This window comes from Ostrea edulis, chromosome 2 (genome assembly GCF_947568905.1).
Source record: "Ostrea edulis chromosome 2, xbOstEdul1.1, whole genome shotgun sequence".
Lineage (NCBI taxonomy): Eukaryota > Metazoa > Mollusca > Bivalvia > Ostreida > Ostreidae > Ostrea > Ostrea edulis.
This window is the reverse complement of record NC_079165.1, coordinates 49,177,069-49,201,068: the sequence shown is the minus strand read 5'-3', so window position 1 is coordinate 49,201,068 and position 24,000 is coordinate 49,177,069. Positions and strand designations below refer to the sequence as shown.

At 34.9% G+C, this 24,000-nt stretch overlaps 1 protein-coding gene and 1 long non-coding RNA gene across 3 annotated transcripts in view; both read left to right on the top strand.

The window, feature by feature from the left end:
* LOC125679488 (heterogeneous nuclear ribonucleoprotein L-like) overlaps positions 1 to 24,000 on the top strand; it is a 140,399-nt gene that overhangs the window by 84,828 nt on the left and 31,571 nt on the right. For both annotated transcript variants that reach the window (XM_048918751.2, XM_056154395.1), the window contains 2 exons: positions 2,675 to 2,738; positions 19,220 to 19,294. In XM_048918751.2, the coding sequence (XP_048774708.1) occupies positions 2,675 to 2,738; positions 19,220 to 19,294 (139 nt within the window). The remainder of the gene's footprint in view (positions 1 to 2,674; positions 2,739 to 19,219; positions 19,295 to 24,000) is intronic.
* Positions 19,890 to 24,000, top strand: part of LOC130051769 (uncharacterized) — a 10,538-nt gene continuing 6,427 nt past the window's right edge. The window contains exons 1-2 of the long non-coding RNA XR_008800001.1: positions 19,890 to 20,276; positions 20,426 to 24,000. The exon at positions 20,426 to 24,000 is cut by the window's right edge and continues 6,427 nt beyond it. This is a non-coding gene — a long non-coding RNA (uncharacterized LOC130051769). The remainder of the gene's footprint in view (positions 20,277 to 20,425) is intronic.

Here is a 24,000-nt window from a genome sequence, read left to right as displayed (position 1 = left end):
ATGAGCAAATTCGAATGTCGAACTATTATCGGACGGATTACCAAATTTTTTTTACTGTAACTCGCAAATGCAATGTGCAAATGCTGAAATACGGATGACGAAGATCTAATTTCAAATTTACATTAAATAAATAATGCATTCACTTGTTACGCATCTACACAGACATTACATTCCTTTACATCTTACGCCATTCAAATAACGAATATACCGTTATATACTACAAATGTCAAGATAACGATTAACATTTTTAGCCGAGTTGCAACGAAGTTGAACTCGGCTATTGGTTTGGTGATGCGGGCGGGCGTCAACAATTGGTTTCCGGATGATAACTCGAAAAGTTTACATTCTAATCAAATGAAACTTTGAGATATTGTTGGGTACCAGGTAAGGAAGACCCCTATTGATTTTGGAGAAAAAAGGTCAAAGGTCAAGGTCACAGTGACCGAAAATAGAATGAAAATTTCAAAAAAAAATTTGGTTTACGGATGATAACTCTGAAAGTTTAAATCTGAATCAAATGAAAGTTTGATATATTATTGGGTACCAGGTAAGGAAGACCCCTATTGATTTTGGAGAAAAAAGGTCAAAGGTCAAGGTCACAGTGACCGAAAATAGAATGAAAATTTCAGAAAAAAATTTGGTTTACAGATGATAACTCCGAAAGTTTAAATCCGAATCAAATGAAAGTTTGATATATTGTTGGGTACCAGGTAAGGAAGACCTCTATTGATTTTGGAGAAAAAAGGTCAAAGGTCAAGGTCACAGTGACCGAAAATAGATTGAAAATTTCAGAAAATTTTGGTTTCCGGATGATGTCCGATAGTTTAAATCCAAATCAAATGAAAGTTTGATATATTGTTGGGTACCAGGTAAGGAAGACCCCTATTGATTTTGGAGAACAAAGGTCAAGGTCACAGTGACCAAATTTAGAATGAAAATTTCAGAAATATTTGGTTTCCGGATGATAACTCAGAAAGTTTAAATCCGAATCATTTAATAACTTTTAAAGTGATGACTTATAAACGATGCTGATTGGTTGAAAACTTCGTTTGATTTCTCTGTCAAAATTTCGTTCGGAGTTCATCTGCACTAAGCACGCGGGACTACTTTTCTCTGGAATGCGTCTTCCCCGTTCTCATTTTAGCGCTATTTATAGAACAGGATTTTCCACACAAGCATTATATATAACGAAATGCATTCGTTTGATTTTTGTTTTTCAATGTTATCAAAAATTAGCACAACTAAAGATATGAATAAAATACAAATTAATTTAAAGAAACAACATACATAGGCGATGACGTGGCAGAATAGTCAATTTGATGACGTAGACCACTTACTGGTAGAAGTAGACAGATTACACGAGTTCCCGGTACGAATCGTCTGCTTTACGAGATCGATAACATGACGGAGCAAGTGCCGACTTCTGATCTGGTAAATATCATTGAAATTGAACTGCGATATATGGGGCTCAGTCAACGAGTGCGTTTTAAACGTTTTCCTCGATATTGAAATGAAGCCAAATTGCATTCCACCGTTCCAACGACACAACCAGTGTTCAACGTCTCCTCCAACACGATGCAGCATAAATCCAGTCACCACTTGTTATCTTCCTTTATATTTAATTCAGCTTTTAACCATTGCACCTTTACTTTGGCGTATAATCCATTTAAATCTGCACAGTAACTGTTCCTGACCTGAACGCACGGCCATGCCGTTTTGTTTTTGTTTTTGTTTTCATTCTTGCCTATATGTATTCCTACGCGCCATTTCAGAAACGTTAATTCAAGCTTTTTGATGGGAGAAACTATTTGTTTTTCTATCTTAAAAACATAATTAAATGATAAGAAATAAAACTTATAATTCTTTGTTTGATGCATGTATCAAACGAAACATTGGACGGAAAACTTTTTCATCAATGCGCCACGCGCATTGATGAAGTTTTCCGTCCAATGTTTCGTTTGAAACATGCATCAAACAAAGAATTATAAGTTTCATTTCTTAAATCAAATGATACTTACAGATATTGTTATGTACCAGGTAAGGAAGACCCCTATTGATTTTGGAGAAAATAGATCAAAGGTCAATGTCACAGTGACCGAATATAGAATGAAATTTCAGAAATATTTGGTTTCTGGATGATAACTCAGAAAGTTTAAATCCGAATCAAATGATACTTGGATATATTGTTGGATACCAGCAAAGCAAGGCCCCTATTGATTTTGGAGAACAAAGGTCAAAGTCACAGTGACCCCGAATATAGATTGAAAAGTTCAGACAAAAATGGTTTCTGGACAGTAACTCTAAAAGTTTAAAACTGAAATTAGTTCTTCACAATTATAAGTATGCCACATCATTCCTGACTTTACAATGTATCCCATGCAACTCGGCTCATGCACCCCTGGGTGCATATACTGATTTTTATTCTATTTTACATTGAACCAATGGCGCATTTAGTAACAACAAATACATAATTACAAAGATAGAATATTGAACTCTTTGGCTCTCCATAAATATCAGCTGTTGATTATTCTGTCCTATGTGGGAAATGTTGATTATTCTAGCCCAAATGGATAAATGTTTCACATGTGAATTATTGTATGATATTTAAGGCTTGTTTGTATTTTTTGTTTGTTTGTGTTTATTAGTTTCCTTCATGTATATTTTTTTTATTTAGCCCACCCGTTTGAATGTTTTTCGCAATGATAGTGAGAGCTGGGATTACACCCAATCTATGCCTGGTAAGAAAGTTGTCAATTTGTTGAAAATGAAATTGCACAATTTATTAATGTTTTCTGAAATAAATAATTGGTTGATTTTGTTATAGATTTTGTGTGTATTGGAATCACCATGTCCTTCCATCCTTAAAAAGTAGTCTTTATTGCTAATTGTTGATTTTTTGCAAGATTTTGTGGTCATGCTGTGTACTGCGTAAACCTGTGCATCAGATATTCAATTTTATTTATAGTTTTTTAGGTCACCTGAGTAAACTCAGGTGACGTATTGCAATTGGTTTTCGTCCGTCGTTGTCCGTCGTGCGTTAACAATTGAACATTTTTACCCTCTTCCTAATAACTACCATTCCAATTCTTTTCAAATTCGGTATGAAGCATCATTGGAACAAGGGGGACATAAATTGCAAATTTCAGAACTCCAGCACCCCAGGGGCCCTAGGGGTGGGGCAAAAACTGCCCAAAATTGACCAATTTTCAAAAATCTTCTCAAGAACCACACACATGTAAGAAAAACTAAATGCATAGTGATGTAGAGCAGGAAGGCCTCTACCAAAATTGTAAATTTCATGATCCCCAGGGTGGGGCCAAACTTGTTATATAGTGTTTATGTGGAAAACACTTAAATTACATCTTCTTTAATGCTAGTGATACTAAATTGAAAGTAAATAGATATTTAGAAAGAACAAGTAGTCCTTTACCAAAATTGTAAATTTGATGATTCCAGGGGTAGGCGTTTTGGTATCGGGGTGGGGGCCAAAATGGTCAGTTATCAAATGTGTGAACAATAGACATTTTTAACTTCTTGATACCTACATTTATCATTCCAATTTTTTTCAAATCTGGTATGAAACATCTTTGGAACAAGGGGAACATAAATTGTAAATTTCAGGATTCCTGCACCCCTGGGGCCTTAGGGGTGGGGCAAAAGCTGCCCAAATTTGACCAATTTTGAAAAATTTTCTCTAAAACTGCACATGTGCAAGAAAAACTAAATGCATAGTGATGTAGAGCAGGAAGACCTCTACCAAAATTGTAAATTTCATGACCCCCGGGGTAGGGGTTCTGACCCCAGGGCGGGGCCAAACTTGTTATATAGTGTTTATGTGTAAAACTCTTGAATAACGTCTTCTTTAGTGCTATTTATACTAAATTGAAACTAAATGGATAAAGCAGGTAGTCTTACCAAAATTGTAAATTTGATGATCACCAGAGTAAGGGTTTGACCCCAGGGTAGGGCCAAACTTAGTATATAGTATTTATGTGTAAGTTTACCGATACTGTATAAAATCTAAATGCATACTTACAGATGTTTTAATGTTAATACATGCATTATTTAAAGCCTTTCATCAATATATGCACTTTTGAGGGCAGTGAAGTTTTAAGAACACATCTTGTTTTATACTGTTGGTGAACATTAGAATTTAGCTTAGATATTCAGAACAGGAAATATTTTTCTAGATTTCATAGCCCATGGAAGTAGTGATACTTTTTCACTAGTATTCAGGTGACCGATAAGGCCTGTGGGCCTCTTGTTGTACATTCTCTCAATACTATCATGTATTTTTCACAGGGGCTAAGCCCGTTTTGGGCCCGAACACTGTGATACCATAAATATAGAAAGGGGTCTAACTCTGACACAGATAAAAAAGTTATCACTCCCTTCAAATGCCTAAAAAATCTTAAATTAGGCACCCTATGCGTAATATGCCGGTCTCCTTGCATAGATTAATGTTTTAACTACTTGCATGCCAAATTTGAAGTCACAGGTTCTTAAAATAACAAAGATATACGTCATCGTTCTCTCGATTTCACTTGTTTATTTTTATGCCCCCCTTTGAAAAAGAGGAGTCATATTGTTTTGCACCTGTCGGTCGGTCGGTCGGTCGGTCTGTAGACCATGTGTTGTCCGCTCAATATCTTGAGAACCATTCACTTGATGATAATGATATTTCATATGTGGGTTAGTTATGAGTAGAAGAGGATCCCTATTGTTTTTCAGGTCAAAGGTCAAGGGTCAATCTACTCTGGACATAGGAATATAATGTCCACTCAATATCTTGAGAACCCTTTGCTTGAAAGACATCAAACTTGGCACACTGGTACATCCTAAGGAGTAGATGACCCCTATTGATTTTGAGGTCATATGGTCAAAGATCAAGGGTCAAACTGGGCATAGGAATATACTGACCATTCAATGTCTAGAGAACCCTTTGCTTGACAGACATCAAACTTGGTACGCCAGTACATCTTCAGAAGAAGATGGCCCCCATTGATTTTGAGGTCACATGGTCAAAGGTCAAGGGTCAAACTGGACATAGGAATATACTGTCCGTTAAATATCTCGAGAACCCTTTGCTTGACAGACATCAAACTTCATACACTGGTACATCTTCAAGAGAAGATGACCCCTATTGATTTTGAGGTCACATGGTCAAAGGTCAAGGGTCAAAATTGACATGGGAATATACTGTCTGCTCAGTATCTTGAGGACCCTTTTCTTGACAGTCATCAAACTTGGTACACTGATACGACTTCAGGAGAAGATGACCACTATTGATTCTGAGGTCACATGGTCAAAGGTCAAGGGTCACACCAGACAGGAAAATACTGTCCGTTCAATATTTTGAGAACCCTTCGCTTGGCAGACATCAAACTTGGTCCACTGTACATCTTCAGGAGAAAATTATCCCTATTTATTTTGAGGTCACATGTTTAAAGGTCAAGGGTCAAACTGGACATAGGAATATACTGTCCGTTCAATATCTTGAGAACCCTTTGCTTGACAGACATCAAACGTGGTACACTGGTACGTCTTCAGGAGAAGACGACCCCTATTGATTTTCAGATCACATGGTCAAAGGTCAAGGGTCAAACTGGACATTGTAATATACTGTCTGCTCCATATCTTGAGAACCCTTTGCTTGACAGACATTAAACTTGGTACACTGGTACATCTTCAGGAGAAGATGACACCTATTGATTTTGAGGTCGCGTGGTCAAAGGTCAAGGGTTAAACTGTACATAGGAATATACTGTCCGTTCAATATCTTGAGAACCCTTTGCTTGACAGACATCAAACTTGGTACACTGGTACATCTTCAGGAGAAGATGACTACTAATTATTTTAAGGTCACATGGTCAAAAGTCAAGGGTCAAATTGGACATAGGAATATACTGTCCGTTCAATATCTTGAGAACCCTTTGCTTGACAGACATCAAACTTGGTACACTGGTACATCTTCAGGAGTTGATGACCCCTATTGATTTTTAGGTCACATGGTCAATCCACTCTTGACATAGAAAGATATTGTGTGCTCAATATTTTGAATTGATAATACTACTCTCAATCAAATGATGTGTGTGTGTATAACCCTTTTCAATTTTGCACCATGGGGGGCATATGTGTTTTACAAACATCTCTTGTTACTAGGACATTTACCGGTCCAGGTCACGGAGTCGTTTCTCGCCTATGACAGCAGCGAAATCCAGACTAGTGTGGAAGATTTCGGACCTGTCAATTAAAATTTCACATCAATTATACGCTACTTACTTCCTCATATTTTGATAATGATCTTCGTGTAGACGTTACACGACTTATTTTTCCTCAGCAGCATCAACTGTTGACGAGAGCTGCCATTTTAATGAACGCACTAAATACCCAATAGACTTAAAATCTCAAATACCTTAAAACTGATCAAAACATTATTCTTGTGATATTGCACTTAGAGAAGGAAATTGAACGTTATTTTTTGGCTTCTTTAATTTTTTGTTTTTGTTTATTCTATTTCAATTAGATTATTATTACCCATTTTCCCCTTCTTTAAAGTTTTAGACATTTCGGGTATTTAGTGTTTTCATTAAAATGTCAGATCTTGTCAACAGTTAATGCTGCTAAGGAAAAATAAGTTGTGTAACGTCTACACAAATAACATTATTAAAGTATGAGGAAGTAAGTAGCGTATAATTGATGTGAAATTTTAATTGACAGGTCCGAAATCTTCCACACTAATCTGGATTTCGCTGCTGTCATAGGCGAGAAACGACTCCGTGACCTGGACCGGTAAATGTCCTAGTAAAAATAAACAAGTGAAATCGAGAGAACGATGACGTATATCTTTGTTATTTTAAGAACCTGTGACTTGAAATTTGGCATGCAAGTAGTTAAAACATTAATCTATGCAAGGAAAATGACAAATTACACATAGCATACCTAGTTTAAGATTTTTTAGGCATTTGAAGTGAGTGGTTATTTTTTTTTATCTGTGTCAGAGTTAGACCCCTTTCTATATTTATGGTATCACAGAGTTCGGGCCCAATACGGGCTTAGCCCCTGTGGTATTTTCAACATGGAAAGATACGATATTCATATCTGACATGGAGGTTGTTCATGATATGATGTTATGTACTGCCCCAGTCCAAGGTCATTTGGACAATGTCAAGGTCACATGGGAAAATCATGAATAATTCATGTGCAGACCATGTAATTGGATCAGAAGAAAGTTCTAGATAGTCACGCTTTACGCAAATGGTTGTTTATGTTCTGATCGTAACCCAAAATCATACAGAGAAAAAAGCTTGTCATTGCTTTAATTTTGGAGTAGAAATATTGCAGACATGTACACTGGGTGCAAAATATGCTTTGACCATCTGTAGTGTGTTGTAATCCTATACCAAGGTTATTTGGACAATTTCAAGGTCACTTGGAGAAAAGTATAAACTAATTCTTGTCAGAGCATTATCTTTGAAGTGTTGAAATATTTTTGCTCATTCTTTACTTTTTAGATTCAATATGAACTTTAAGTGTAACATTAACCTCATGCATCCAAGGTCATTGGATCATTAAAGTGATTCATTTCTTGTTTGACCATGATCTTGTAGTGTATGCAATTTAGAGATTCATACAATCATTTAGTGTCAGTAAGATAAGCAGTACATATATATAAATATAAATTACTTTGAATATACACTGTACCATGCAATGGGTATTAGTCCCATTAGAACAGGTCTATTTTAAAACTATTCTCATGGTTTTTTAATAGCATGGATTTTCATGATACAATCAATTAAATTTCAACAAGCATGATTATGTGAAGAAAATTGTTATCTAATTGAAATATACAGGGAACACATCTATTTATACATGCAATTGTGATGCAGTATTCAAACTGGGCTTTGCCATTTTTGCCAATTGCAAATTTTTTCAAAGAATTACAAAAAAAAAAATTAAAAGTGGGGAAAGTCATTATTTGCAATGTATTGAATACATGTCTTTTGTGTGTGTGTGTGTGTGTGTGTTTGTGTGACCTGTTTGTTTATTCAGTCAGTGTATGGAACCAGAAATCTCAGTCACTTCAGTGCTTACAGTGATCTGAACTGATCGACCCTTAAGGTGGTGATTGCATGGCATCACGTGGTTTATTCATGTATTATCTAAAAAGACACTATTTTCGTTTCTGATTCCGGAATACGTCAAGCGTTTAAGCATCAGTAATAATGACAGACGATGTAAACAAAGACTTGTCAGATATAACCAGAGACAGATTAAAGTGAAAATATGTTTAGAAATATACAAGTAAAATAAAATACAAATGAAAAATCCCTTGTGTTTTAATTATTTAATTAGGCCTATCTTATAAATAATGGTCATAGTTTACGTCTCCATGATTCATGATTCACTGTGCTACTACTTCATATGAAAATAAATGGACATCTTAATACAAATTATATATTAATTAAGGCTTTAACTTCAATTTGATATAAAATTTGTATCACTTACTCTTTTTGTGTCATTTTTAAACACCATCTGAAACACCTGTACCATTTATTACAGAAAGTCAACAAGAGGGGTAACTATGACAACCGTAGCGTCACAATTTCCGTGAAAACCATATATGATACTTTCTTAATGAGTTACAGATACTGTCAACTACAAAATATGTAAAAATCAAAAATATTCAAAGATTCATTAATTTTCAATGACCCATGCAATCACTACCTTAAGTAATTTGATTAGGGCAGCAAAAAAATGTGAATTGTATAATGCAGGACATAGGATAGATGCTGTGGTCAATTGATTTACAAGTAAAATTTTGCTCTTTAGAGTCTTTACATTATTAGTGTCAGGAACCTGGAAGAGGGGTTAAATAAATTAGCTGTATTATTGCATAAACATCAGTTATATCGCCCCACAGTTCCAGCTCGTCAATGAAAATATTTTACTTGTGATATGTTAAATTAAGCTACCAATTATTTTATAAACGTGGTTGATACCTATTCATATGAACATAGCAAATTAAATTGATAATTCATTGCTTACCAGTCCAGCATAAAAATGCAAATCAAATTCAGCTATGTACCCCATTCTTTTTTATCTTGTCAAAATGGGAAAATGTGAACTTGTAGTTTCTGACTTTACTTATGTTTGGATTGACTTCCAAGCTGCGGTCTTATTTAAAATTGGCTTGATGTTTTATGATTTTTTATGAGAATAAAGATTGAAAATAAGATCTCTAAAGATGACAACAGCTGAACATCAGCAGGGCCAAGGTGACTCAAGCATGGACTTCTTGCTCAACTTCTCCAGGACCACTGGACCAATTTCAACCATACTTGCTGCAAAGCATCCTTTGGTGAAGGGGATTTAAGTTTGTATAAATGAAAGGCAATGCCCCCTTCCAAGTGAAGATAAACAAGATAAGGCAAGGATTAGGGTGGACTCATTTAAATTCTTCTTATCAAAAGTCAGTGGGTAAGAAAAGATGAAACATTCCGGACATGTGTAGATTCCAGTTTTAGTTAAATCATGCTCTCCCCCACCCTGCCTTGGTAGATTGGGCCTATATTAGGAGTCCAAACTTGACATAAGAATGCACATGGTAATTGCTAGAAATATATCTCAAAGTAAAATTAAACAGCAGAAAATGCATAAATTTACCTAATAGAATGCAGGCATCATTATATGATGCAGGTATCTGATCAAACCCGGACATGAAATACATTTCACTTGTGATTTGCTTTTACGATTGAGAAGTTGAACAAGAAGCCCATGCATGAGTCACCTTGGCCCTGCTGATGTTCAGCTGTTGTCATCTTTAGAGATCTTACATCAGGTTTGATATTTCAAGTTGTGAAAACGAGACTTTTCATAGCATAATGTAGTCTGTGCTGTTCATTGAATTGTTTCAGTGCAATGAAAGTCTTTTTTTCTTCGATACTGGTCAAAATCTAAGAGAAAGCGTTTAATCATAGTAATGTTTTGGCATCCGGAATTTTTTTTCAAACTTTGGCCATTTGTAAGTGAATAGGTAACATTTCCATCTTGTTCTTGCCAATTTTCCACTTAATATACATAATGTCAGCATTAAATGTTAAACTGATAATAATTTGGCAATGCAATATCTTAGTTAAGCATTTTGAATATAGCTTTGATCTAATACTTTGTCTGGTAGTATAGAAGATCTAGTACTTAATTTGTCTGGTAGTGTACTGGTAGTAGATCTAGTACTTTGTCTGGTAGTATAGTAGATCTAGTATTTTGTTGGGTAGTATAGTAGATCTAGTGCTTTGTCTGGTAGTATAGTAGATCTAGTGCTTTGTCTGGTAGTATAGTAGATTTAGTACTTTGTCTGGTAGTATAGTAGATTTAGTACTTTGTCTGGTAGTATAGTAGATCTGGGCCTCTTGTTTCATTATAATATAATTGATTCATGAGGAGATATTGAAGTGCACAATATGATACGATACATTAAAAAAGAACTATAATGTGATGAAATAAAATACTATATGATATGATACATTAAAAAAGAACTATAATGTGATGAAATAAAATACTATATGATATGATACATTAAAAAAGAACTATAATGTGATGAAATAGAATACTATATGATATGATACATTAAAAAAGAACTATAATGTGATGAAATAAAATACTATATGATATGATGGAAATAATTGTAAAAAATAACTGATTTGCGCTTGGCAAAAGTGGCAACAAGGATTTTTGGTCCAGTGGGAGCACTGTTGTGGTGTTGGGAGTTCAGTAGACATTGTTATAATCATTTTTGTACATACATTTTTATGAGTTATTTGTTATATTATATTCACGCACAGAAGGATTACATGCATATTCTATTTCGGTACAGTTATAGCTGTATATATACATGTAGAGTCTTAATTTTTCACAACTTCATTTGTCAATATAGACTGATTTTATGTACATATTGAATACAATGTATTGGAAAATGCAATTGTACATGTATTAATTAATTCACATGAAGTAATAGAGTTCATTACGATGTGAACATTTTTACATTGATATAAAGCATACTTCATTATTTAAACATGCATTTTGTAGCAAGACTGAACTTTGTACATATATATAAAATTATAAAGAGTTGAGAGGAAAATTAAGATGATTTGAGCAACAACAAAATATCACTACCAAATAGTGTTTATCTGTTTCTGCATGTACGTTACATCCTCATATAATTTTACAAATTTCAGTTCAATGGGTTTTCATTTGTGCACAAAAAACATTAATTTGGTGAGTGAAAATTTCAACAACATCAAGTGAAAAATATCTTATCAACTTGATGTGTGATATAATTTATGTATAACATTCTGACATTTCATTGAAACCCTCTTCACACTTTCAACAGAAATTCTTAGGTAACCTGAGTAAACTCAGGTAACCTATTGCAATTGGTTGTCATCCGTCGTGCGTTAACAATTGAACATTTTTAACTTCTTGATAACTAATATTCCAATTTTTTTTTCAAGTTTGATATGAAGCATATTTGGGACAATTAAGGGGGACATAAATTGTACATGTGTAAGAAAAACTAGATGCATAGTGATGTAGAGCAGGAAGAATTCTACCAAAATTGTAAATTTCATGATCCTTGGGGTAGGGGTTATGACCCCAGGGCAGCGCCAAACTAACTATATAGTGTTTATGTGTAAAACACTTGAATAACATCTTCTTTAGTGCTATTGATACTAAATGGAAACTAAATGGATATTTAGAAAGGACAGGTAGTCCTTTACCAAAATTGTAAATTCGATGATCCCAGGAGTAGGGGCTTTAGTATCAGGATGGGACCAAAATGGTCAGTTATTAAATGTGTGAACAACAGAAGTATTGAACTTCTTCTGGATAAATACCCGGGGCCTTAAGGGCAGGGCAAAAACTGCCAAAAATTGACCAATTTTTAAAAAACCACAGGTGTTAAAAAAACAACGACAAAAAAAACAAAAAAAAACTAGATACATAGTGATGTAGAGCAGGAAGGCCTCTACCAAAATTGTAAATTTCATGATCCTCGGGGTAGGGGTTCAGAACCCAGGGTTGGGCCAAACTTAATATATAGACTAGTGTTTATGTGTAAAACATTTAAATAACATCTTTTTAGTGCTATTGATACTAAATTGAAACTAAATAGATATTTAGAAGGAGTAGGTAGTCCGGCCTTTATCGAAATTGTAAATTCCATGATCCTAGGGGGTAAGGGTTTGGTTTCAGGGTGATGTCAAAATTATGATAACAATTTGAAGGACTTCTGTAAGTTTGCTGATTATGTATAAAATCTAAATGCATAATTAGGAATAGCAGAAAAGGATGTACAAAAAAAGGCTGAATTCCACAACCCAGGGTTTTGACTCTAGGATGGGTCCAAATTTGTCATATCTTTTAATGTTAATACACATATTTTATTATGTATAGCCTTTCATCAATGTATGCAGTGAAGTTTTAAGAACACATCTTGTTTTATACTGTTGCTGAACATTAGAAGTTAGGTTAGGGCTGTTCCAGAAATGATCAAATGGGGGGGGGGTCGGGCGGCAAATGATATTTTTTTGTGTGGGTGGTCGTATTTTTTCATATTTTAATTGGTCCGTGGTTGGACTGTTAAAAAAATATTTATTATGGGTAGTGGGTAGTTTCTATTGTTTTATTTTGTGCCACGTGGGTGTTGAGTTTTCAGAATATTTTTATTGTCACTCTTGTCGTGTTGGTTACAAAACGTCGGAGGGAAAATTGAAAACGTGCTTTCGAAATCGGAAGTAAGATAGAACTATTCGAGTTGTCGCTCTTTGCAGCGCATAACTTTCCATTACGGCACTCTTCAAATTAGAGGCGCGTTTAGTAGGGTCACTTTGGACGTGATGGCGGCGAACTCTCTTCGGTAGATTATTACAGTTTACAGTGCATCGATTTTGGGAATATTTTGAAACCAATAGGTATTCCGTTTTCTAATAAAAATAGACAAACCTTAGTTGATTTATACGAGGGTACCGATGCGTTATATTTATCAGTCGGTGTGATGGTGATATAGAGGCCTCCGGGCGCGGGCTCCATTAGAAGACGAACGATTCGTGGAAAAACATATCCATACCCATTTCATGATAATAGCATCGTTTGGACTCCCAATCTTTCCAACATTCCCGCCATAGATGCCTTTGATTGTTGATGTGACATCGTTTCTTCAGAACTACTGTGATACAATGTTGCACAGGCATTACCGCGTCATTGACTAGAATGTTTGTCCCGAAAACCTCTCGAGATTTGTACCGTTTTCATGTTTAAAAATATTTTTGTGGTGGGTCTGGTTAGTTTTTTTTTTTAATAGATGGGTCATTGTAAAATGAGTTTATTTATTTGATGGGTCATGAGGTTATTTTTTATTTTTTTTTTATGGGTGCTTGGTATATACAAAAGGTGCCTCCCGACCCCCCCCCCCCCCCCCCCCCCCCCCCCCCCCCCCATGTATTTATTTCTGGAATAGCCCTTAGATATTCAGAACAGGAAATTTTTTCTAGATTTCATAGCCCTTGGGAGTATAGTGATACTTTTCACTAGTACTCAAGTGACCGATAAGGCCTGTGGGCCTCTTGTTCAATCATCTCGACATATAGAATATTTGTCGGCATTAGATTAAATCTAGTTATAAATTTTATTCACAAATGCTATGTTTATATTTGTGTTAGACAAGTTTACACTTTGTCAGTTTCAAGAATATACATGTGTCAGTTTTCATAACCATGTTGAATTTTTAAACTGCATCAACTTTTATCAGTGATGATTTAATATGTATCATGCATTCATTTACAATTCCAATGATTATGTTTTATAAAACAACATTTGCTATATTATCTAAGCATGTACGTATTCATGGATAACTACTGCGAAATACAAAGACACAGGAGAAATCACAGGAATAACAGTGAACAGACAGAAACAAACAGATTGTCATCTTAAAACAGTTCCATAACTCAGATCACCGCATGAAAACCTACAGGAGATTGAACACAAGATACAATGGAAATTTATTATCCAACCACAAAACAATTACCATGGCACATAAATGTGATCATCGAAAATACTATGAAAATACTAACATGATTTTAATGACTCAGAAGGGAGAGAGGGGTGGGATGGGGGTGAGAGTTGAAATGACAAACAACTGATGTCATAAACAGGTGGATTTTCCTGCTTTTTTTGGTGCTAAATTAGCAGTAGACACACATTTTAACTTGGAATAAAAATAGTAAGCACATGCACTGCCCACAACTAAATTAATATGTATGATTTACTGGTACCCTAGAATATTAGATTCAATATTTAGAATTAAATGTAGCTTTAGCGACAGCAGGTGAAAAAATTCATATTTTCTTTGATTTTATATATATTTGATGACATCGCAATTCTGTGAAAGATTTCATTTGCTTATATTTAAAATGTACCATCTTTATTATTTCAAGGTTGTTTTAGGTCAAACTTAAATGTAATATCATTATGTCTTCTAATGCCTGACATTATGATGGGTTTTTCCTAGTTTTTGCATACAGATAATGATGACTCCATTTGGAGCTACATTTTTAGACTTGATTAGGTTGTGAATAAGTTCTTTTAACTCCACCATATAAGGGTTATACAGGTATATGAAAATAAGTTCTGTTGTTAAAGCTGAGGCAATAAAGTCATGTCAGTATTTAAAGACATAGCAAAAGGCCACACCATGCAGTCACACCACAACCAGTACACCCTACTTTGTATTAATGACCTATTCCATCTTCAGAAGGTGTGTCACCAATTCACCTGGATTCTCGGAAAGGACCGTGTGCTCTTCGACTCATTGGAATATCATGCTAAGTCTTTCCTCAACTTTAGGTGGGGAAATGTCATCAACCCAGCTCTTTCAACGGTCATTTGTGTCGCGGTAAAAATAGACCAAGGTTTTTTTTAATTTGTATGTTTAATATTTTGTTGATTGTCATTTTCAATATATCATGAGCAACATAATCATACAAAGGAAGAATCTTGCACTTTCTCGGGTATAACACAAATTAACATGTTTATATTTTGTCATTTTGAACTACAGTTTACATGTACATTGACACATATTTTGAAATAGGCCTGGTAATTTTGCTGTACATGCACATTTGTATTTACATGTAATTGTTTTTGTTCAGACACATGCATAAATGCTGATTATATAAACCATGAAGAATCACTAAAGCAGAATTGAGTATACTGTCATGTAGACAACATGAATATCATCATTTGATACACTGATATAACATTCAGAGTATTGAAAAACCAATTACTGTTATTTGCATTCTAAGTGTTCTGTGTATTTTGACATAAATGCAAGAAAATTGGTCACCCAGACTGAGAGGATACTATGATTATTGTCTTTAAAGAAGTTTCTAATCACCATTTGTCTGTGGTTTCAGAGTTGTTAATCTAAGTCCTATAAGACCTTTCAGTAGTCATGTATATATATACTCAATTTCTGTGGCACTAAGCTTGTGATCTTTCACATGACACAGCAGCTAAAACTCAAGATAAAAAAATGCTTTTGAAAAAATATTTTTACTCCACTTAAATGGGTTTTTTTTTAAAAGTACTGTATGGAGTGACAATAGCATTGTTGGGATTCCACCACTGTCCCTTTGGTTGGCAGTGCAACCCATTTACCCCCACACCCCATTCATGCATGCTTCACCTGTCCATCTGATACTGTAGACGTATTTAATTCCACAGAGTCATAGTTTTGCGCATTATCATTTTTAGCTCACCTGAGCTGAAAGCTCAAGTGAGCTTTTCTGACCGCCTGTTGTCCATCGATCGTCTCTCCGTCTGTAAACTATTTTCGACTTCTTCTGCAGAACCACTGGGCCAATTATAACCAAACTTGCCCAAAAGCATCCTTGGGTGAAGGGTTTTCAAGTTTGTACAAATGAAGGGCCTTCAAAGGGGAGATACCGTATATACTCGCCTATAAGTAGGAATTTTGGAGTCAATTTTTGGTCCAAAACTTTATGTCCGACTTATAGGCGCGTCCTAAGAAGATTGGTATTTTTCTGGGTGGCGTAATGTAGTGTTTTTTAAATAACTCCGACGATTATCATGGACTACCACACAAATGATTATTGTTCACAAATATCTAGAGATATTGTATTGTTTATGTATTTTAAAATTATGTATAAAGTACAAGTATTTACATATTTTTATCTAGTTAAAAATTATTTACATACCGGTAAATAATACTTTCAATTCATTCTCTCACCAGAGGGCGCGTTACGCAAGCTTCACATACACGGAACTCTGGGTAGATAACGACTTTCAATTCAACTAATCTATCCTTTATCGGTAAAATTGAATTACGAACCCGATTTAATATTAAAATATTCATATGTATACCAGCTGAAATATATTTCATAAAAGATTGAACATTGTTAACAGATAATTTAGATCATCATTCTTGACTCTTAAAAACTCTATCATTTGAGCACTTAAAATTGCGGCGATTTACAAAACGCCACAAAGAACAAAACTAAAAACAAAACAAAATGCATCTTCACAAGTCAAGGGCTATTGATTAGTTACCTCGTTACAAAATGAAAACAACACGCAATGTTCTTGATGTTAAGAAAAGTACCCCACGAAGACCAGTTTACTTTCTGTTTTTATACGCCCGTCGAAGACGGGACGTATTATGGTATGGCGTCGTCTGTCTGTCCGGACCTTGTGGGCAGGATACAGACTGAACCATAAGCCCTAGGACTTTACAACATGGTACATTTGATCACCATGATGAGAGGAAGATGCCTATTGTTTTTCAAGGTCAAAGGTCAAGATCGTAGTATCACCTATTAGGAAAACCTTGTGGGCAGGATACAAACCGAACCGTAAGCTCCAGGATATTATAACTTGGTATATTTGATCATCATGATGAGAGGAAGGTGCCTATTGTTTTTCAAGGTCAAAGGTCAAGGTCGTAGTATCACTTATTAGGAAAACCTTGTGGGCAGGATACAAACCGAACTGTAAGCTCCAGGATATTATAACTTGGTATATTTGATCACCATGGTGAGAGGAAGATGCCTATTGTTTTTTCAAGGTCAAAGGTCAAGGTCGTAGTATCACTTATTAGGAAAACCTTGTGGGCAGGATACAAACCGAACCGTAAGCTCCAGGATATTATAACTTGGTATATTTGATCATCATGATGAGAGGAAGGTGCCTATTGTTTTTCAAGGTCAAAGGTCAAGGTCGTAGTATCACTTATTAGGAAAACCTTGTGGGCAGGATACAAACCGAACTGTTAGCATATTTATGAAGTAGCGCATTCTAAGGCTATCACTCTATATATCTTGATATCCATTTCTACAAGCATAATAATGAATTAGCTCACAGAGGACAGTGCTAACGTCACTAAAATATGAATCCCACTAAAATATGTTTTCCTTGAGCAAAATCTACGAGCGTATTATGCCACGTTGGCGTTGCTCTAGTTGCTCTTTCCAAACTTGCATCTTAAACGAGGAATCTCATTGGATGATTTAATTTTAGCTTATTCCGTCATCCCCTGTCCCAAACCCGTGTTTTGAATGGTGACTGATGCGAGCATGGTGCGAGGTAACGAATCAATAACCGTTGACTTGTGAAGATGAACCAAACGGGGATAGGATCTTGAAAGAAAAACAGAAGTCGGAAAATCGAGTGAAAAAAAAAAAAACATGGCCGAAATTATGTCATTAAAAACTTTCCAGTCGGTGGGTTAAAAATGGGTCGGTCGCGCGATGGCAAACAAACTCCTTTTTAATTCTGGCCCTAGTGTTCATTCCCCAATCAAAACCGTTCATTCCCAAACCTTTCACCGTTCATTCACCATTCCACTAGTGTAGTAGCACGCTTCAGGGTCTGTAGTAGGGAAGACAGGGGTGTGCAATTAAACAAAGAGAACTACTAGCCCAGAGGCTAGTGGCAGTAACAAAGTTACTAGCCCAAGATTGTCAGTTACTAGCTCATGAACTACTGACAGTAATATAACAAAACACCTAAAAATGAAGTTGATACATGCAAGTTGAAATATGAATATGCAAACATTGGTCAGTTTCATATCTTTTATCAATAAACAATTTGTTTGATAGTTCTGTCCAAGTGGTAAAGGATTCAGTTTAATTATAATTATATGGCATTTCATACTGAGTCTTTCTACACAGAACGTGCACGAACAACCTTCAAGTTCAAGAAACTTTCATTCTGAAAGTTTTAAATATTCCTGGATTTTGCAATATCTTGATAATATTTACTTTACTTGCAATGCATTGGACTTTTCTCTTCATCAAAGTACAACAGTCATATCTGTGTTGCTAACGTTTTCTCTCCAATTGTTATTAATGATTCAATTTCAAGCACCAATATGATATTATGTTTTTGTTTCATTTGGACCCATTGTTATTGTCACATCCTTGGGCTATCAAATATTTGAAACTTGAATGTCAGTTGGGGCATTTGTGTCATACTGATGCATTTAGTCTACTCGATATTGCTGCAAATTGGACAATAGGGGAGAAAGAACTACCAGTTGGTTTCTGGATCAAAAGGTCATAGGTCATACTGCAAATGTTGTGGATACAAGAGAAAAAATTCTCAAAATTATGCTTGGTATATACATTGTAGGGAGGAAGAAGAAACATTTTAATGTTCAGGTCAAAGTTCAAGGACATATTATTAATCAGTTAATGTTTGAGAATGGTACCCATGGAATGATACCATGTTGCAAGGGGATGTCCAGCTAATCAAAGCCATAATTTGTATATAATTCATTTTCAACCTACACACTTAATATTCAATGTTTAAATGTTTAATGGAAAAGTATGACACAGGGATTTGAAATCACAATCAGAGGTCAAGGTCACAATGATATAACCTTATTGTGTCATTTTCATGGCCCTGAATGACTTTTTCCAGGTTTCTATGTACTAGTATTTCTTAGGAATATATCCTACAAGGTGAGCATTGTCTTTATTTCAATAAAACAATTCAAAGAATTCATCTATACTTCTCAAAATTGATCTTATGATTTTGGGCATTTTTAGAAACTAGATAAATAGTGGCATTTTGATTGCCTTTAATTTTAATAAGATTTCAAAATATGCCCATGAAAGGTAATTTCAGCATTTTTACTTTTAAGAAAAAGATTCAGCATCTCAACGAAATGGACCACTTTTAGCTGATCCTAGATACAGCAATGCTCCCATGCCCTATGGTAAGTGATATCCTCATTCCAACCAAACAAGGTGTTCAGATGTGGTTCATATATTCTCGGTTTAGTTGTAAAGCATTAACCAAACACAAATAATGAGTAGAAGATGAAAAAAGGCTTTAAAGTGCTTGTGAATTGCTTAAAAATGTTCCTGCTCTGTTTAGAACTTGTAGTATGTTCAAGTCGGGATACTACTATGTAGATTAATGTTTGTTAAACAGGGCCAGGACACTGTTTCACAAAAGCATAATTTTTTTTTTACTAAGTTCATAAGTGGAATGTAGGTAGTACATTGATGAATTTCAGTGTTTCTTGAAAATATCATAATTTATAATTGTGTCGACAATACATGATGATGTAAATCTATGTCACCTAAAAATTTACATCAGTGCGTAGTTTGTAAAGATAACAATGTTTTTGCAAGTAAATATTAATGAGGAAGTAAGGAGAAATTTCAGAATACAGTGGGCTTTTATAGATAAGGCAGAACCCCTTTGATGCCTATGATGATAAAGATAATTATGCCCCCCCCCCCCCCCCCCCCCCTTCAAAGGAGAGGGGCATATTGTTTTGCACCTGTCAGTCAGTCGACCACATGTTGTCCGCTCAATATCTTGAGAACCATTCACTTGATGATAATGATATTTCATATGTGGGTTGGTTATGAGTAGAAGAGGACCCCTATTGTTTTTCAGGTCAAAAGGTCAAGGGTCAATCTACTCTGGATATAGGAATATAATGTCCGCTCAATATCTTGAGAACCCTTTGCTTGAAAGACATCAAACTTGGCACACTGGTACATCCTAAGGAGTAGATGACCCCTATTGATTTTGAGGTCACATGGTCAAAGGTCAAGGGTCAAACTGGGCATAGGAATATACTGACCATTCAATGTCTTGAGAACCCTTTGCTTGACAGACATCAAACTTAGTACACTGGTATATCTTCAGGAGAAGATGACTCCTATTGATTTTGAGGTCACATGGTCAAAGGTCAAGGGTCACACTGGACATAGGAATATACTGTCCATTCAATATCTTGAGAACCCTTTGCTTGACAGACCTCAAACTTGGTACACTGGTACATCTTCAGGAGAATATGACCCCTATTGATTTTGAGGTCACATGTTTAAAGGTCAAGGGTCAAAGTGGACATTGGAATATACTGTCTGCTCAATATCTTGAGAACCCTTTGCTTGACAGACATCAAACTTGGTACACTGGTACTTCTTCAGGAGAAGATGACCCCTATTGATTTTGAGGTCACATGGTCAAGGGTCACACTGGACAGGAATATACTGTTCGTTCAATATCTTGAGAACCCTTTGCATGACAGACATCAAACTTGGTACACTGGTACACCCTCAGGAGAAAATGATCCCTATTGATTTTGAGGTCACATGTTTAAAGGTCAAGGGTTAACCTGGACATTGGAATATACTGTCCGCTCAATATCTTGAGAACCCTTTACTTGACAGACATCAAACTTAGTACACTGGTGTATATTTAGGAGAAGATGACTCCTATTGATTTTGAGGTCACATGGTCAAAGGTCAAGGGTCAGACTGGACATATGATATACTGTCCACTCAATATCTTGATAACCCTTTTGCTTGACAGACATCAAACCTAGTACACTGTTACATCTTCAGGAGAAGATGACCCATATTGATTTTGAGGTCAAAAGTCAATAGTTGAACTGGATATAGTAATATATTGTCTCCTATATTTTAAGAATTATTTGCTTGATTGACACCAAACTTGGTACACTGGTACAGCATAAGGAGTAGATGACCCCTATTGATTTTTAGGTCACACGGTCAATTCACTCTTGACATAGGAAGATATCATCTGCTCAATATTTTTTATTGATGATACTACTATCAATTAAATGATGTGTGTGTATAACCCTTTTCAATTTTGCACCATGGGGGGCATATGTGTTTTACAAACATCTCTTGTTCATATTTCGTTTCTGTCGGGACAGAAGATCCATAATGAATCTGATTGTGGCAGAGTGATTGGAGACACTCTAGGAATATCCAAAACCTGTTTGCAGGGTATTTATTATGAAAAAATTTCTGCAAGGATTGCCTTCATCACCAGATAAAAAAAAAAAAACCAAAGAAAGACATTTCATTGTTTATATTTATTTTATATAATTTTTAAAAATATAAACTAGATTTAAGTACTGAAATAGCATATTGTTGACCATTTCATTACTTTGAATGGAACAGTCAATGCCAATGCGACCTTTGACCTTGATGACACTCCATATTTGGTAATGATTACGCAGACTGATGGTACTAAAAAAAACTGGATCAATCTAGTGGCTACAAACATGCATTCATTGTCTTTGATGAAAAGCAATTTCAAAAGAAATCTATACTTATAAATTAAGGAGGTATTCTACATCATCATAATGGCTGCCTTCTTTTTAAAACATTGATGAAAATATAAATATCAGCAATATTTGTATATTCATTTAAAAAATCATTGCCTAGCTGAATAGCTCAGTCTACAAGGTATCGGGGGGGATTGAGTTCATCAGGGGTTTTAAATTTTTTTTCCGGATTGCTTTCTACTAAAACTGCATTTTTTGACTAAATGAAGTAAATTTGAGTTTTCAATTTCAAAACATTGTTGTACATAACCACTTTTCATCCATATCAAATTTCTCTGCTGTAGCATACCTCCTTAATAAATTTTGCCAATAAACTCAGAAATGCTTGCTCCAGAGTTACTGCTTGAACCTTTAATATTGTTTCATATAAGAGGTGAAGTCCATAAGTTATAATAGAATCTTACTTGATTAGTAAATATTGTGAAGTTATTTGAAATCCTACTTTTTTTTCTGATAAACTACCCTGAAATAGCAAAAGTGAGAGGAAAGTAGTGGATATGCTTTGGTGGATCTGAACCATTTTTTAAAAAAAAAAGACAACTTAAGATAATTTGATACAAGTAAATCTGTATTTTATCGATGCTTGATTTTGATCTTACAGAAAAAATACGTCGCGGATTATAAAGCGTAAACTGCACCAAGTTACATTATATCGTATAACATAGGTCAAAATTAGACCTTAAGAAAACATTGGTTAAAATGTCACATTCTTTTTTCATTACCATAACATCAAGGAATGATAATTTATTTCTATCCGATTCCATTGTAAATTTCAATGTAGGGCTCCGAGAGTGTTATTTGAATATTGAAAAGTTTTATTAGTTGATCTTCACCTTTGTCCCATATGATAAAGCAGTCATAACATTTCCATGATGTTCTAATAAAGAATTAAAGTTTTGTCTGAAATTTTCCTTAACAATAGAGTACAATTTTTCTTCTAAAAATCCTAAAACAAATGTTGCATAAGTTGACGCAACTTTGGTTCCCATCACCATGCCTAACTTTTTTATGAAGGTGGCTCACTACACCCAGAAATAGTTTCTCAAGTCAGTATGAATTGATTTAATTATAAAAGATATGACGGTATACAATAAGTATATATGCCAAAAAGACAAAAAATATACAAATGTGGATAAAAACATGATTTTTAAAAAAAATATTTCAACACATATGAACAAAAGACTCTGGGGGATTTGAACTCGAGATCTGTGGTTCACCAGCCCAATGCTTTAACCACTGAGGTACGATGATAGACAAATGAATTGATCAATACAAATAATTTCACAAAACATTTATCGCAATTCACCTTTGAATTAGAACGCTTTGGCCGATATAGCATTGCGTTGTGTGACGACACAATTGAATCTGTTTGTAATACAATTGCGAAATGCAACAGACACTCTCATTGGTCCATATGTATAAGACCGCCCAAATCCCCTTATACGGGAGTAGTCGGCATTCGATAACATGACAGCCAGATGGAAACAAACTTCAAAGGAAGGAAGAGAAAAAGTTGTATTCTTGTGTTGTTGTCTTATAAATTTAATATCAAAAATTTCCTTACATATTTTCCTACTATTCTTGTGTCCAAACATACCTTCAAATATTTACTAAAGCCCCATACGACCCAAAAACTCGCAGTTTTGATGATTTCGTTCGTTGACGTAGCCATGTTAGGTAGCCAGTCAATTCGAACCCCGGTTCATTTCCATATTGGCACAATAGCGTATAGATGTGAACTAATGCCCCACAAATATTTTAGCTAAATATTTTAAATAATATATCATCCCAGTTCCATTAAATGATAATTATTCAAATAGCTTAATTCGTGTAAATGCGGCTTTCATTAGTCTGGGCCGGTCTCCATCTCTGTCACATGAGCGTTAAGGACCATAATGGGTTTATGTAGCATTTTTGTTAATCAAGAGCTTATTTTACCTGTACAAAAACTATAGTTTTTAATTTTTATTAATTACAGTCAAACTTGTATTAAGAGACCGTCCAATGGAGAATGGAAAAAAGGTCACATATGACAGGTGGTCTCTTAATACAGGTTGCCTATTTTCCGCAGTTAATTGATAAAATTTCGCAAATAATTTGTACAATGGAGGAAATGACTACATGTATTTGGAATTTATCATTAAGAATATAAAGTACGGTTTAAATAGTTGTAAAATGAAATTAATAATACACTGTATTTAAAAATCTAGAATATCATAATTTATTATTCTTCAAAAATTACATTTAATCTGTTGAAGAATGATAAACATGCATTTCATATTACACATTTACATGAGGTTTAAATC